The sequence below is a fragment of the Hypomesus transpacificus genome, chromosome 18 (genome assembly GCF_021917145.1).
Source record: "Hypomesus transpacificus isolate Combined female chromosome 18, fHypTra1, whole genome shotgun sequence".
Classification (NCBI taxonomy): domain Eukaryota; kingdom Metazoa; phylum Chordata; class Actinopteri; order Osmeriformes; family Osmeridae; genus Hypomesus; species Hypomesus transpacificus.
This window is the reverse complement of record NC_061077.1, coordinates 563,145-578,514: the sequence shown is the minus strand read 5'-3', so window position 1 is coordinate 578,514 and position 15,370 is coordinate 563,145. Positions and strand designations below refer to the sequence as shown.

The 15,370-nt window shown below is 44.5% G+C and overlaps 2 protein-coding genes across 2 annotated transcripts; one reads left to right on the top strand and one right to left on the bottom strand.

The window, feature by feature from the left end:
• Positions 1 to 1,086: 1,086 nt before the first annotated feature.
• Positions 1,087 to 10,109, top strand: clcnk (chloride channel K). The gene is made up of 21 exons (XM_047040093.1): positions 1,087 to 1,371; positions 1,689 to 2,201; positions 2,392 to 2,523; positions 2,743 to 2,871; positions 3,072 to 3,211; positions 3,370 to 3,447; positions 3,592 to 3,667; positions 4,055 to 4,180; positions 4,504 to 4,588; positions 5,037 to 5,138; positions 5,475 to 5,559; positions 5,662 to 5,826; positions 6,157 to 6,226; positions 6,409 to 6,504; positions 6,712 to 6,801; positions 6,930 to 7,146; positions 7,564 to 7,697; positions 8,078 to 8,148; positions 8,250 to 8,327; positions 8,441 to 8,527; positions 8,911 to 10,109. Exons 2-21 carry the CDS (start codon positions 2,048 to 2,050, stop codon positions 8,947 to 8,949), a joined length of 2,154 nt encoding a protein of 717 aa, XP_046896049.1. The 5' UTR covers positions 1,087 to 1,371; positions 1,689 to 2,047; the 3' UTR covers positions 8,950 to 10,109.
• A 143-nt stretch (positions 10,110 to 10,252) lies between these two features.
• fam131c (family with sequence similarity 131 member C) lies at positions 10,253 to 15,177 on the bottom strand. Its single transcript, XM_047040080.1, has 6 exons — positions 14,867 to 15,177; positions 13,023 to 13,087; positions 12,613 to 12,703; positions 11,746 to 11,955; positions 11,356 to 11,454; positions 10,253 to 11,196 (listed from the first exon to the last, which is right to left on the bottom strand). Exons 1-6 carry the CDS (start codon positions 14,895 to 14,897, stop codon positions 10,931 to 10,933), a joined length of 762 nt encoding a protein of 253 aa, XP_046896036.1. The 5' UTR covers positions 14,898 to 15,177; the 3' UTR covers positions 10,253 to 10,930.
• Between the last annotated feature and the right edge of the window lie 193 nt (positions 15,178 to 15,370).

The following is a 15,370-nucleotide window of genomic DNA, read 5'->3' as shown; positions in this document are numbered from 1 at the left end:
TGTACTCCATCTGTCTGCTCCACTGTGATGGGTTTCTGGGTGGAGAAAGGCAGGAAGACAACATCAAATCCTCACAAATATCATGTTGTCTCATGTATTCTGCAATGTTCTCTGAGCTCTGTACCTAATGCAAATGGTTAGGGTTACCCTGGTGTTAACTGATAAAAGACTACATGAACAATATTTTTAACTGTGAGGTCAACTCTTATGTCACATTAACGGGGATATTAATTGTGCATGTTCTGTTTTTAACAAAGTAGAATTCGAAGATGTTTTCATTTAACCCTCCCTCCCTGTTTTCCCAACTAAGACTTGAAAAAAGGTTTGACCGTGATTCGCATCAGAGCAAATTGATTGTTTATGATAGAACCCAATTTTTATTTACATTCACATCGGTGTGCTGTTTCCATGGAAACAAGTGGAAAGTTGAAACAGATTGGGTCTGTGTGAGATTCACAGCACAGAGTATTCATAGATATAAAATAACACAAACATACATGTTAATTGAAACCAGAAGAGATTGTTAACCAAGGGAGAAAACGAAATGATGAACATTAGCTGTGTGTGTGTGTGTGTGTTTGAGATAGCATTTGTGTGTGCGCACCTGTGATTAGTTTCACCTTCAACAAAAAATGACAAGGAATTATAATTAGTATCCCATCACAATTTCAAAGCTGTCGACGGGTGTAAGGAAACCAAACCTTTTTACGAAGGCTTTCAAAGTATTTCTTGTGCATACTTTCATGTTGAAAGAGACTTTCGAGATCTAGGGGGCTTTTAAGCAACAGCCTTTAAAGTCCACAGACAACCTCATTGAAGGTCATAGTTTTGGTATTCCATTTATATCTGTATTAAAAACACTCAAATCTCATTGTATTCTACTAACCCAATTTCACTAAATCCTAACTAGCAGAAAAGCCAAAACAATCCACAAGCTGACAGTTGGGATATGAACATGACCACAGAATAACATAATACACAAAAGCATTGTTATTCTTCAATTTCTATGTTTATCATTATCGACAATATTAGAGCTTGCTTCACCATCAGATACAATTTAAAATGAAAACATGAATACATAAAATGCAAAAATTAACAAGAAACTAAAATGAATTTCAGCTGTGAATACAGATTTAAGAAGAGAGAACAAATAGAAACATTTTCGAAAATGCGTAACCCGTGATCAATTCTTAGCTAAAGACTGAAAGTGAGGTTCACTGTTATGTTGTCAAATGTATAGGTTTAAATGGTAATTGATTCCACTGCCTTCAGATCCTGTGGGAGGTTTTCCAGAGCCTGAGGCTGAAAGCTGGTCCTGGTTCTAGGAACTACTAAATGAGTCACAGTCATCAAGTCTCACCTACGTATGATGTAAGAGGAGTAATATAGGATATTAGTTTGGAACTCAGGGTCAACCGATTTTTAAAGTCACATGTTTTCAAAAATGAGGTGATACTGTTGGCTCTTTCTATCTGGTCTGTCTGAAAACGCTGAAAACAAGCCTTTTGTACAAGTAGCAGCTAAGCTACTGACTTCATGGACAGACCAGAAAGAAATACATTGCATTATATGTATTCGGCTGAGGCACATTATACTGTTATAAAATCTATCAAACTCACAGTGTACAAACGTAATACTTTTGGCTATGTAGAAATTATCTTTCAAACATATCGAATTATACTTGATAGTTCCAATTACAAATGATCGTGAAACCTCCAAGTTGAAACGACCAACAAATGAAGACATCAAAAGGCTTCAGAATTACAGGAAAAATGAAATAAATGAATCACCCTTGCAGCAAGAACAGATGAAGGGCATTCTCTTGAACAACTCTGTGATTTTCCAACTGTGACCACTGCACAACAGTTATGCAAAATCACCTTCGGTCTGCTTGGTGAAGAAAACACTTGGAGGCCAAACAGACACCGGTGAGGAAAGGTAAGCTTTTACAGCAGGTTAACTCAATCTTTGAATTGGCTATCTGAGTGGCTTATTATGAAAACCTTTGATTGGATCCTGTCTACATTCACTTTGTTGGAGTTCTGAAATGGCAAACCAACATCTAGACTTTACAAGCAAAGTCGAGGAGGGCTGCCTAAAGGACAAAGAGACAGAAAATCAAAGGGGAGAACAACACAATGAGGCTCTTCTCCTTGCAAATCCATGGAAACCATGGCAACGATCCCGCTCCTTGGTCAAAGGTCAGATAAAAGTCAAACGTCTTTACCGTGCGTCTTTACCGTGCCCAGCACACTCTGTCCTGCCATATTACATGTCTTTCCTCCGTCCAGTCTTTTTGCATGAATCGTATAAACAGTGGCTGTCCTTACCAGCTCCAGGTTACAGGATTTTGGCAGAAGTGCCCATGTTGTTGTGTTCTGGGGTGTCCAGAGAGCCTGGTGTGGGTGAGGCGTGGCCTGGGCCTGCTGGGGGGAATGGAGTGGTACTGCTTCGCTGCTCTGGGAGTCCTGGCATCTTTCCTCAGTTTCCTCATGGATCTTAGTGTGGCCAAGCTGCTGCGAGGTTAGACTGGCTCACACACACGCACACACACATATACACACATACACACACGGAAGTGCCCCGCACACATGCAGACACACACGCACGTACATACATTCATGTAGAGTACCAGTTAAAAGTTTGGACACATTTTTCCATGTGTCCAAACTTTTGACTGGTACTGTAAAAGTTTACCTGATGAAATAAGGAAGATTTTTTTTACTCTTTTCATCCCTCTAGCTCACCAGTGGCTGTATGTGAAACTAGAAGGCCACATGCTGCTTCAGTTTCTTTGCTGGACCCTGTACCCCGTCTCTCTGTGTGCTCTTTCCTCCTCCTTCACACACAACATTTGCCCATTTTCAGCAGGTAGGACAAAGCATGAACACTTTGACCACGTTTCACAGCGGGCGGGGGGGGGGGGTGGGGCGCGGGGGGGGGTGGGACATCCTCACAAACAACATGCAGTATTCACAAGTAGAAAAAGCTACTTGAAAAGCCACATTGTCATTTTATGGGAGTTATTTTCTTCTTCTGTGTTTTCTACCTCTTCTACCTGTTTGTTCCAGGTTCTGGGGTTCCTGAGGTGCGAACAATGCTGTCAGGTGTTGAGATGCCTCATTACTTGTCTGTGACCAACCTGTTTGTCAAGGTTGTGGGTCTCATCTGTACCTTGGCAGCCGGTACTTCAGTGTTCCTGGGGAAAGTGGTAGGCTAATTGCCCTTCTTTAACACCTCTAAATCACCGTCTGTCTCACTGTAAATCTCTCTTTGTGTATCTCTCTCCTTATTTTTCAGTTTCTATTGTTTGAGATGAGTTCTTAGCATCATGAACAATAGAAGAATATTGGTCTGGTTTTATTTCAGGGACCGTTTGTTCATCTAGCAACCATGTTGGGAGCCTATCTGAATCGTCTAGCCACTCTCCTCAGTGGAAAAAAAGAGGTACATAATACCACATTTCTTTGTCCCTTTATAATCCCTTTGTCCATTGTAAACAAAAGATCAGTTGGAATGGTGATTTTTCCTGTTAAATACATTATTTATGAGAGCCCAAATTCAACCTTCGTCCTTTCCTTGTTGTTGTAGGAGAGACCAGAAAGGGCCATGCTGGCAGTTGCTTCTGCAGTTGGGGTAGCTAGCTGCTTTGGGACTCCCATTAGTGGTGTGTAAGCCTATACCTTCCTCTGACGCACATGCCCTGTCAATCAAAGAGCCCCATCATTTCAGTGTACCCCATTTCAATGCATATTGTCACTTTATCTGTCTCTCTCTCACTCGTGAAATTGATTTTGCCCTTTCCCTCCCTTGCGTCCTCTCTCCTCGCTTTCCCTTTCTTCCTCACTCCCTCCCGCTCTATTCTATTTCTTAATCTTTAAACACTCCACCCTATCTCGTCTCTAACCCCTATGGCTTCCCGCAACCTCATCTTCGATTTCTTTTTCTCTTTTTCCCTCCTCCACGCCACTCCTCCATATCACCTTGCCACATATCGTCTCTCCCGTGCTCCTCCCCCCCCTCTCCTCCTCCCCCTCTCCTCCTTCTCTCCAAGGTGTGCTGTTCAGTGTGGAGGTGATGTCTTCTCACTTTCCCCTGAGGGACTACTGCCCGGGATTCTTCGCCGCGGCTTGCGGAGCCGTGACCTTCCGCCTCCTCGCCGTGTGGAGCGGGGAGGGAGGTAACAGCTCTCTCTCGCCACCCGTTGGGTGATCAGGGGAGGCCCTTTTTGCGGAACAGCTACTGGCCAGGGGTTAAGTACCCTTGAAACATATTTATTCTAATAGAACAAGTGTTCTAAAGATCTGTTTGTGCTGTTCCCAATGAAGAGTTCCTGGACCACCGGGCTAGGACTGAGATGATCGAGGGATGATTGCATTTTCTCGGGATTCAATCTAGATATTGTAGAAAGCAAAATGCAGACTTGATTATCTAAGGCCAGCAGACATACATACATGGTAAAGTGATTTGGGATCTGATTGTGTTTCATTCTTTTGCCTCCAGATACTGTTCAGCCCTTGTTTAAAACCAGCTTCTCCGATGACAAGCCGTTCTATCCACTTGAGATCCTGGCCTTTTCTACAGTGGGGTAAGACAGCTTATCTCAACATTGCAGAACCTTGGATGTGTTGGACAGGGTTTAAAATCATTTGGCCAGATAAATATACCATCCACAATCCCATAATCCAAGTATCTGTGTGATTTTGTAGCGTGTCATTTCCAAGTGTGTTGTTGCTGCAGCGTGTAGATATTGTGTTTTGCTGCTTCTGTATGTGTTCTATTTAGATTTTCTCTCAAATTGATTTCAAAGCTCCCATAGATCTACCAACCAAACTAATCCACCGCCCCCCTCCCCCCCCCCCCCATTCGTGTTCTCGTCTTCACCCTGTTGCCACTTTGCTTTTAAAAAGGCTTTTGTTTCCATTGTGACACTGTCTGCTCTTCCAGTAATGACTTCCGATGGCCCATGGCTGCCTGGTCTATAAATACGCTGCTTCTCAGTGTGTATCTGTGTGTCGGCTCTGTCCTGTTCTAAGACTGCTGTGCGGAGCTGCCAGCTGTGTCTACCTCTTCTGCCATCGCTCCGTCCTGCGCCTCGTCAAAACCAACAGAGTCCTCGCAAAGATGTTGACGACAGAGTGAGACCTTTTTCCCGACCAAGCACTGTTTTGTGACTGAGTGATTCAAGCCTGCCTCGTATTGTTTGACGCTAATAACTTCGATTGCTTACTGCTCTAGGTACATTGTAGACAGTTTTTCCTGTTAGACGTGCTTGTGATGACAAGCAGTACAGTCTGAAAGGGCACTGTAATGCTTTCTGAGAGGCAATTTTGGGCACAGCACAGAACGTTGGACAATAGACACACATTGAAACAAACAAACAAACAAACAAAACAACAGTCCAAGGTCTCTACGAAGAGGACATGACCTCATGTCATTGTGTGTTTGTCTCCTATCCGTATGACGACCACCAGGAAAGCCCTTTACTCAGCCATGCTGGTGTTCCTCCTGTCCTCCATCACATTCCCTCACTCTGCAGGACAATACATGGCTTCCAAGGTGACACACTTAAAAACACTTTTCCATTGAATATTTTGAAGGATTGCCTCTGTATCTTCTGAGCTGGGCCTTGAATACGTGTTCTCTGTCTCTCTGCAACAGTACACTATGAAGGAGCTCCTCTCTTCTTTACTGGACAGCAGGCGATGGGACTCCAAATCCCACAATGCATCACTGGAGCTGGGATTAGAGTTGAGTCCTTGGTCAGAGTGGAGCCCTACAGGGATTCCAGTCCATGCTACTCTGGTGTGCTTTCTGGTGATGAAGGTATGGAATGTTCATGCACGTAATTCTGTCCTACTAATTGGGTGATGAGAACACATAGCATTATACGGGTTTGAACACTCGTGCTTTAACAACGTGGCAAATCCAATAGAAAGATCACAACATCACATATCGCCAAATTCCGGATCTAAGCACACAAATGCAAATGTGAAATGTAAATTTATATGATTTTTATTGTTTCCTCTGTGGGGGAGAATTGATTCTGAGAAATATCTTAATGCAAACAGATTCACAATTATTACTCGCTAACTCAAGTAACAATGCAGACAAACGCTCTGGCAACATCTGACTCCCAGTCTCATTCATATTCAGCTGTGGATGCTTGTCTTGGCTTGCACCTTACCCATCCCCGCTGGTTACTTCATGCCTGTCTTCGTCTACGGTGAGAGAGAACACATCTAAAACAATACACCTTTTTCACACGTTTCACTCATTGCGACCACTTCCAAATCACTTCCTATACACACAATAGATTTAGCATTTTATCATCAAAATCAATCGACTCTTAGACTGTGAACAGGACATGACCTGACACGCCTCCCTGCCCCTGCCGCTGTGCCTCAGGTGCTGCCCTGGGACGTCTGGTTGGAGAAACGCTGGGTCATGTCATCTCAGAACAGGGTGGGAGTCCCATCAACCCAGGCGGCTACGCTCTCGCTGGTAAACCAACCGACTGTTGTTACATAACAGGCTTTCAAAAACGCATCAAAAAGCAACAGTAATGGGGATGCCTAAGTCGACATAAGTTGACACAGTCCAGACAGAGTATAAGGCGTTGCTTGTCTTGATGCATGTAGATGCAGTAAAGTGCCTCTTTTGGCCTGTCATGGGGGATGCGATACTCAGTAAAGTGTCTCTTCCGTCCAGTCATGGGGGAAGCAATGCATAAAAGATGCCTCGTTTGCTGTGCTGTGAGGGACTCAACACGCAGTAAAGTGCCTCTTTTCCCTGCCTCAGGTGCAGTAAAGTGCCTAATTTCCCTGCCTCAGGTGCAGTAAAGTGCCTCTTTTCCCTGCCTCAGGTGCAGTAAAGTGCCTCATTTCCCTGCCTCAGGTGCAGTAAAGTGCCTCTTTTCCCTGCCTCAGGTGCAGCGGCCATGTCAGGAGCGGTCACTCACACGCTGTCGCCCGCTCTCGTGGCTCTGGAGATGACGGGCCAGTCCTCCCACGCCGTCCCCGTCATCCTGGCCACCCTCATATCCAACGCTCTGTCTCGCTCCGGGAAGAGGCCGTCTTTTTACGACGCCATTTCCCTCTCCAAGAAGCTTCCGCACCTTCCATCCTTACTCAGAGCCTGCCCCAAGTGAGCCTGATTAAAACCGACAACCAATTTAAATAAGCATGGCAACTGTTCGTGAACACTTCTCTGCTCGCTTTCGCCCTTGGTTTCGAGAAGGTGTTTTCTTTAGTGTGCTACCAGTAGGTCAGACTTGATGTCTGGGAGACTATATCTGGCTTGCATAAGTTGTTTTCATGTTACGTGATGTGTTATGGCTCTACTCTGCTACTTACATTTAGTCATCTAGCAGACACTTTTATCCAGAGTGACTTACAGTAAGTACAGGGACATTCTCCCCGAGGCAAGTAGGGTGAAGTGCCTTGCCCAAGGACACAACGTAATTTGGTAGTCGGCCGGGAATTGAACCAACAACCTTCTGATTAATAGCCCGACTCCCTAACCGCTCAGCCATCTGACCCCCCCCCCCCTCTTACCCCTCAGGATTTCGTCTGTCTCCCTGGGACAGGTTCTGGGTCCTAGATGGGCCATGCTTCAGAGGGGTGCTGGGCCCAGGGAGGTTGAGCAGGTCCTCAACACTTACACAGACCCGGAGGTTGCCGTGGTGGAATCAGTGGGTGAGAGCACTACAAAGTTCTGCTAGATTGGACTCACCTTGTGAAGGGGCTCTTGCTGCCTTGCTAGTATTGTTTGCTCCTACCTCAGAAATAAACGACATGCACTTCCCTAACCTCACAGCAAGCATTGTCAAAGAAAAACAAGAAAGAAAACCTTGTAAGGTCTCAAAGCGTTCAACATCCGCAATGACCCTGTCCTATTGAGAGACAAAATGTTCCCTTGAGTGAAAGAATCGGGTGAAAACAACTCTACCAGATGAGACCTGTCACAGCAGTCTTACTGAATTGAATGAATTAGCATATCTTTTATTTGACAAAGTGGCATGTTTCCTATGGCAGCAGGCTGTCGCTGTCTCACCTGTTCCTTGCTGACTTTTCAGACTCACCGGTTCTCCTGGGGTCAGTGAAACAGTCAGACCTGCAGGTGTTCCTCTCCCACACCAAAGATAACGTAAGACAAGACACTTCTTCTAAGGGAAGAACATTTAACGTGCAATCCTTTCTCACCCACATCCATCATCCTAGCTGTGCCTCCGATTTACGATTCTCCAGGTTTTGAAATCACTGGAGGACGTCTGTTCCATCAAATCACCTTCTCTCCAGATCTCAAAAGACACCACAGTTGTGGAGGTAAACGAAATGGAGTGTGGCTTTCCTTTACCTGACTGTTTATTTGACAAATGATTCTGTGACTGATCACATGCAACCGGTGTTGTGTGTTGTCTCCTCTCCCTTCGTGTCAGGCTCACGGCGTCATGAGTGTGATGTGTGCAGAGATCTTGTATGTGACTGAGAGAGGGAGGCTGGTTGGAGTCATCACATGGCTGGAGGTGTGCTAACATGTGACATGGGGAACACACAGCACATGAAACATCACATGCTCTAACTTCAACCCTGGCCGAAGATGTAATCATACGTGTCATTTTGGATCGTTACCTGAATTTCGGTTTTTAAATACTCTGAGGACCTTTATGGATTTTGTGTGTGCGATTTGAGGTAATGACCTTGCTTCAGTATGTTAATCGGGGGTTGCTGGTAATGGAAAGGTGGTGAACCTCAAAATGATTTGAAAGGGTAATACAAGAGTATTCCCAGGAGACAGTACTGTCAATTCAAGAGTCAGAAGGGTATGCTTTTTTAATCAAGCTTAAAAAAGATTGCATGTTACAGTCTATTTGTTGATCTCTTGATCTCTCTCCTTCTACTTTCACAGATGAAAAGAATAATGGAAAACTTGGCTAAAGACATCTAACGCATCTGTGAGCCAAGGAGCCCGACCAATATCAACTGTAATAATGACACGTTATTTCTACTTCGTCCTCATTCTGAGATGACAAGATTGTTTCCTCCAGCCAGCAGTAATTGGGCTTCAGGGCCATGTGATAAACATCTATTAGAGCTTCTTGATGAAGCACTTCTTGTAATTACGTAAACCTTTAGCCTGCCATGGGTGTTGGATTGGCTCATTAAATAAACCACAGACATCACTCACATCTCTCACGCATTTCCTGAAGGGAAGATATTGTTTTATGAAATGTTTAATATTCATCACAGAAAGTCCAGATGTCATAAAAATATGTTAGATTAAAGGTCAGTGATCTGAAAGCAGATCTAATACAAAGAAGATCTGCTATGCTGGACCGATGACCTTTCTCAGTTGTCTTTGGCGAGGCGTGTGAGAGTGAAATCATTCACAGGGCTGCCAGAATAATGCTACACGGAACACATACACATTACCTAAGGTGCATTGTCATTTTGTAAACAAAATGTCATTATCTATAATTGCTTGTCGTTTTCACCCATCAGCACCAACGCCCTGACCGATTTTCCCAACCTTTGAAAGAACATGGCTATTGTTTGAAGCCACTGTCTAGCTTTCTACCCTGTGTTAGTCTCGCTTCTATTGTGTGTGATTTTCCAACGTGAGCAGGACAGCCACCCTATTTGTTGCTGTCAATCTCCTATTAATATTCCAATTAGGAGATTGTACCGTGGAAACACATTTGTTTTCTGAATGAGATCATATTATCCCTGTCATTTCCTTTGTCCTCGTTATCTTATAGCCTCCACTTTGTCTCCATTCAGTGCTAGTAATAGGGTAACAATAGGAAGCCTTCATGTGACACAAATGGTTCAGATTGTGTAAACTTCTATTAAAAGAACGTGGGGCAAGATAGCACTAATATTCGCCACCCTTCTTTTATCTCACTCTCTCAGGGCACCTTTTTTTTCTCTGTCTCTCTTTCTCTCTCTTTTCATCTCTCTCCCTCAAACACACAAGGCTACACATGCGCAGGCACACACACAAAATCACTATTTTCTTCACTCACTCTGGCGAACAAAATATCAGCAAACACGTACCTACATCTCTGACTTTCCTGCATCTCTACCCCTCTCCCTCTGCCCCCCTCTCCCTCTGCCCCCCTCTCCCTCTGCCCCCCTCTCCCTCTGCCCCCCTATCCCTCTGCCCCCCTCTCCCTCTGCCCCCCTATCCCTCTGCCCCCCTCTCCCTCTGCCCCCCTCTCCCTCTGCCCCCCTCTCCCTCTGCCCCCCTCTCCCTCCCTGGCAGAGAAGTGTGAATAATGGCTAATCATAGCTGAGACTCAGACAGATAATTGGGTGTGCACTTTCTCTCCTCCGCTCTTCTTTCTCTCTTAACTATCTGTCAGGAAAAGGAGACTCCAAATAGAGACCCATTTAAAATATATATATATTTTTTTTACATTTCAATGTACCTTTTTTGTTGTTTGAGCGTGTCAATTTTTAAGACTGTAACCAATATGAAACGAAAGAAAACCTAGAGTAGCATACAAATAGATGTACAATCTGTATCACTACATATTCAATGCACAAAATGGAATGGCGACCTTCCATGTACTGTTCAGTCCTTCACACAGCTTGATGAGATGTCTGCTGCCGTGCATTCATTACATTTTGTTCAAAGGCTACAGGTGGATCTAGATATAGTTTTGGCGATTTATAAAAACATAGATTTTAACAGTTAGTCAATAAGGGTTCCATAGCTGTCAACCAATGACATTGTGGAACCTCCCAAGGAAACTCACTTTCAAAAATACTTTTCCGAGTGTTCATGTGTCGTACAACATGGCTTTTTGACCATCAGTCACTGGTCCAAAAGTAAAGGCCTCCCATTGTGTGTGCTTTCAAAGACTATGACATCATCAAGTTAGAAACTGCTCTACAAATGTCTCCTCTTCTCAACTGACCAGAATCTAGTTGTAAAACACCTCGTCCTCAGATAAGGAACTGCTGTCCACATGCCGAACTGTGGCCTCTGCCGCAGCAGTCCCCCCAGCCACCAGGGGGCGCTCACTGTCGTGCTGGGAGGCAGACATGGGGGAGATGGAGGAGGCTGGCTGAGGGGGCCCCAGAGTGCCATGGTGGTTGTTGGCCTGGGCATGGATGCTGTACAGATGCTGAGGGACTCCGACACTGCCACCGTCCAACAGGAAGTGAGACAGGAAGTGTCTGTTTGTGTCTGCGGACAACGAATGGAGAGCCAATCAACGATGAGAGGAGGAAAGATAAAACTAAAAAATTAGGCAAAATTAATAAACCCCCCAAAAAGGCGCTGGATGCATTGGATCACAACTTGATACATTCAGAGGGGTTCCAAATGCTTTGCAGGCTAGCGTACCATGTAAAGGGTCCAAGCTCGTGGAGGGATGGTCTGAACTATCGTGGTTGGACCACATATTCATGGAAGCCTCTGCCAGAGCGAACTGCTGAGCCACCCCTGTGAATTAAAAGTAAACACTGATTTATTCTGGAGCTTCTTTATGTAGACAACCACCTGCTGTCTTCTCCATTGCACCACCTCTGAGACAACAGGAAATAAATATCTAGGACACTGGGTTCTGTTTTCAGGACTTAGACCACCCATGTCTTTTTTTTGTATCGCTCTACAGAAAGCTTTTAAACACAAGAGGACAAAAACAACAGTCGAGTCATCATCAGAAAGTCCATTGAAGTCTAGAAGCAACCTCCCGCGATTCTTTCCTCAAGAGGCATCCCTCCCCCTCCTCACCTGCGGCGAAGCGGGCTTCCTTGATCTCATCGGTCATTTCAGAGTAGAGCTGCTCATCCTCCTGCAGCCCCAGTCCCGCCCTCCCCCAGCCCCCTCCGCCCCCTGTCTCCCCCCCTCCCCCCCAGCCCTTCCACTCGATGAGGTGAGCCACACGACCCTGGGCCATGGCTGTGGGCTTGGTGATGTGCTCCTTTATTGTGGCAACCAGACCTGAGGGAGAAGGAGGGATGTAGAAAGGGAGGACGATTTTGAGAATAAGGATAAATAAAGAGAGAAATAACATTTACTGGTAAGAAATAGATTCAGCTCGATAAAATAAGAAAACTGCAGGGAACAAACACATGCTTGAAGGGAATGTCAATACTCATCTTTCTCGTTTCTGCATCACCACAACAAAAAGACACAGCTAACTGTTTTATTTGAATCTGCCAAAACACCACAACTACATACAGTATCTACACAACCAGTTGGCAACAGTGACAATTTTTTTAAGGCATCATTTCGATATTCTAGGAATTGCACATATTGTTATAATATTATTGCAGAGCAAATTTAAGTTGTTTTTGAAAGAGAATTACAAATATCAGAATGTCTTTACCAGTGAGAAAATCGGTCTACCTTTTCCTTGTTCTCCAGCACACACTCTGTCACTAATATATTCTGGTTTTTGATCAACTTTATAATTTCTCTGTCGGGATTAAAAGCTTCTTTCCTTGGACACTTTCATTCACACATTAGTCTAATAATTAACCTACAGAAGAGAGGTTCGCTTGAGAATTGAAGGTTGAAGACCAACGTTAGAAGTTCAGAACCAATCAGGCAAGAAAGGACAAAACAGAGCACTGATAACAACAACATGGGCCTCACCCAGCAGAGATGAGGTGGCCAGTTCCCCGATGTCATAGCCACTGTTGCTTTTCTTGTCCGCCATGCTGCCATTGGACGGGTGGGGGTCATCCTAGAAGAACACAACCAATCAACGGGTCAGAGAGCTACTGTAAAATGATAAATAAAAAAAAAGGATGGTTTTGCACCGCAAAATAAAAAACACTAATTCACCCCAGCTCCTGCAGGTGTCCACTCACACAAGCTGAAGTGAATCTAACAACGAACATGGAAGTGAATTTATAGACATTGTAATAATAATGAATCACTCGCACACACATACAAGCGAAAACGATCAGAAACAGAATCTCAGTGGTTTTCTGAAGTATCTACCAAACAGGACTTTAGATTTCTGCAAACAAAACATTGCATTTTTCTGGCTGAGAACAGACCTTGTCTGATGGCTCTCCCTCAGACTGCAGTACCACCATGGGGTGCTGGGGGGCACTGTGGAGCTCTGTAGAGGACCAAACACACGCAGCGGTATTATGTTTGGAAGCATAGTGTAGCTGGATTTTGGGAGGTTTGTGCATGTGTGTGTGAACTTATTGGCAGGGCCAGGGCCTCTAAAGTCCAACATAGCTACTTTGAAAGGCCAGGGTCAAGCCTCATACATAATGGATGAAAAACAGAATAAGAGAGAGAAATAAAGAGAAAGAGAGAATTAATGATGATTAGAATGAACAAAAGGCGGGTTTACAGGAATGAATTCAAATTCATTCATCGACAAGCTGCTCTGTATAACACAGTGTTCTCAGGGTCCTGTTCACTGGTTAATTGACTAAATCAACGATGACATACAATATATTAATTAATGTGGTCCAAGACCTTTCTCTGAGATGCTGGTGGAATCAGTTAAGCTAATGAAGAAACTGGACACACACACACACATTGGGTAACCCCTGGGAGATGTTGTCATGACTGTTGGCTGTCGCTATGGAAACATGAGAGAAACAGACAGGGAGTGATCCCCTTCCATTTACCTCAGTCACACTGACACACACTAAATTACACATAAACACACGCATAAACACACACACACACTCAATTAGACAAGAGAACACATACAGACACTCACACGTAGAGACGCACGTTAATAAACAGCCCACGCCACACACACACAGATACGCACACACAAACGGACACACAATAATAAACAGCCCCCTCTGGATCAAGGATTTACAAATCCATCTTATTGGACCAAGGGGCGATATCTCCGCCAGCATCAGCAGGCTTCATTATGAGGGAGTCACATTCTCCATCCAATCCTCCGTCCTTATGAGGTTCAAACAGAATCCCCACCTTCAGCAATAGGGAATAACACCCTGGAAAGTGGGGCACGTGATGTATAAAACTCCCCCCCCCCCCCCCTCCCCCCCATGCCTCTCTCCATTACACACACCCACACAGACATGCACACAAGCACATACACACACCCTCATCCCCTCAGAAATTAGGAGCACCTGAGGCCAGGGGGGAAATGGATGGAGGGAGACATGTATTGATGTCCCTTTGCTGTCACTGGACAGCCCTCCTCTGTCCCCATCTCCAGACACACACACACACACACTCAAGTACAAATTAACTCTGTCTTTTTCTCTCTCTTGCTCCTGTCTGGAAAAACTGAAGTTTCTGCTGTGTTTCCGTTTCTTCATACAACACAGTTTCCACACAGACTTCAACACTCATTCAGAGCAAAAGAAAAAAAGAAATATCATCAACAATGTCCAGCTTGTGTCCAGCTTTTTATCAAGATGTATTACTGTATCTTATAATATTTTGCAAACTGGGAAAAGCATGTAAAAAAAACTGTGAATTAAATCAAACCTGTGTACTAAATGCACATTCGTTTTTTTTCTGTCTGGTTGTGTTGAACTGGTGTAAACCTGACAATCACTTTGAGGTTTTCTGAGATCGTTAAATGGGACTGAGACTATAACTTGGTGCTTGTCATCCAGTTGACAGCTATTCACACATACATGTATCTAATGATCTCTCCGATATGTAAAAAACTCCTTTAAATAACATCCCGATGAGAGGAATAAAATGTACACCTCGGTAGTAAGATCCCCCAAAATGATCCAAGTACCAAAACATTTGTTTTAGGTAACAATGTTTTGACAGGACAAACAAACAACTGGATGGTGGGATGAACTGAGAGACAGAGAGAGTGATGAAGGGACAGACGGACAGAGACAACAGTGGTACAGACAGAAGGACGGACAGTACGACTGACCTTTGTGACCTCTGCAGAGGCATGCGCCCATGGTAAACGAGACAGCCAGTCAGTTATCTGTTGACCATCGTGGTAAAGGGAAAGAGAGATGGATTCAGGGAGAAAAAAAAATAGTAAAAAGAGAAGCAAAGAGAGAAAGAGAGTTGAAAGTGAAGCACTGTAAGAAGGAATGTAAGAACTATGTCTCTTTCCCTTCGCTGAATTCTCTCCCACTGCCTTCCATCTCCGGAACTGGAGGTGAGAGAGAGGGAGAGAGATAGATATAGTTAGAGAGAGAGGGGGATAGACATAGAGGGGAAAGACAGAAAGGGTTTGAGAGAGATAGACTTTGAAGAAGAGAGGAGGCGAAGGAGAGTGAAGGAGAAAGAGAGATGATGGTGGGAAAAAGGGGAAATGTAAGTGTGCCCGTTTGCTGACGATTCAGTCTCCACCCCTTTGCAACTCTCCCCTCTGCCTTACTTACTCACTCTCTCTCTCTCTCTCTCTTCCCTACACTCTCCCTCT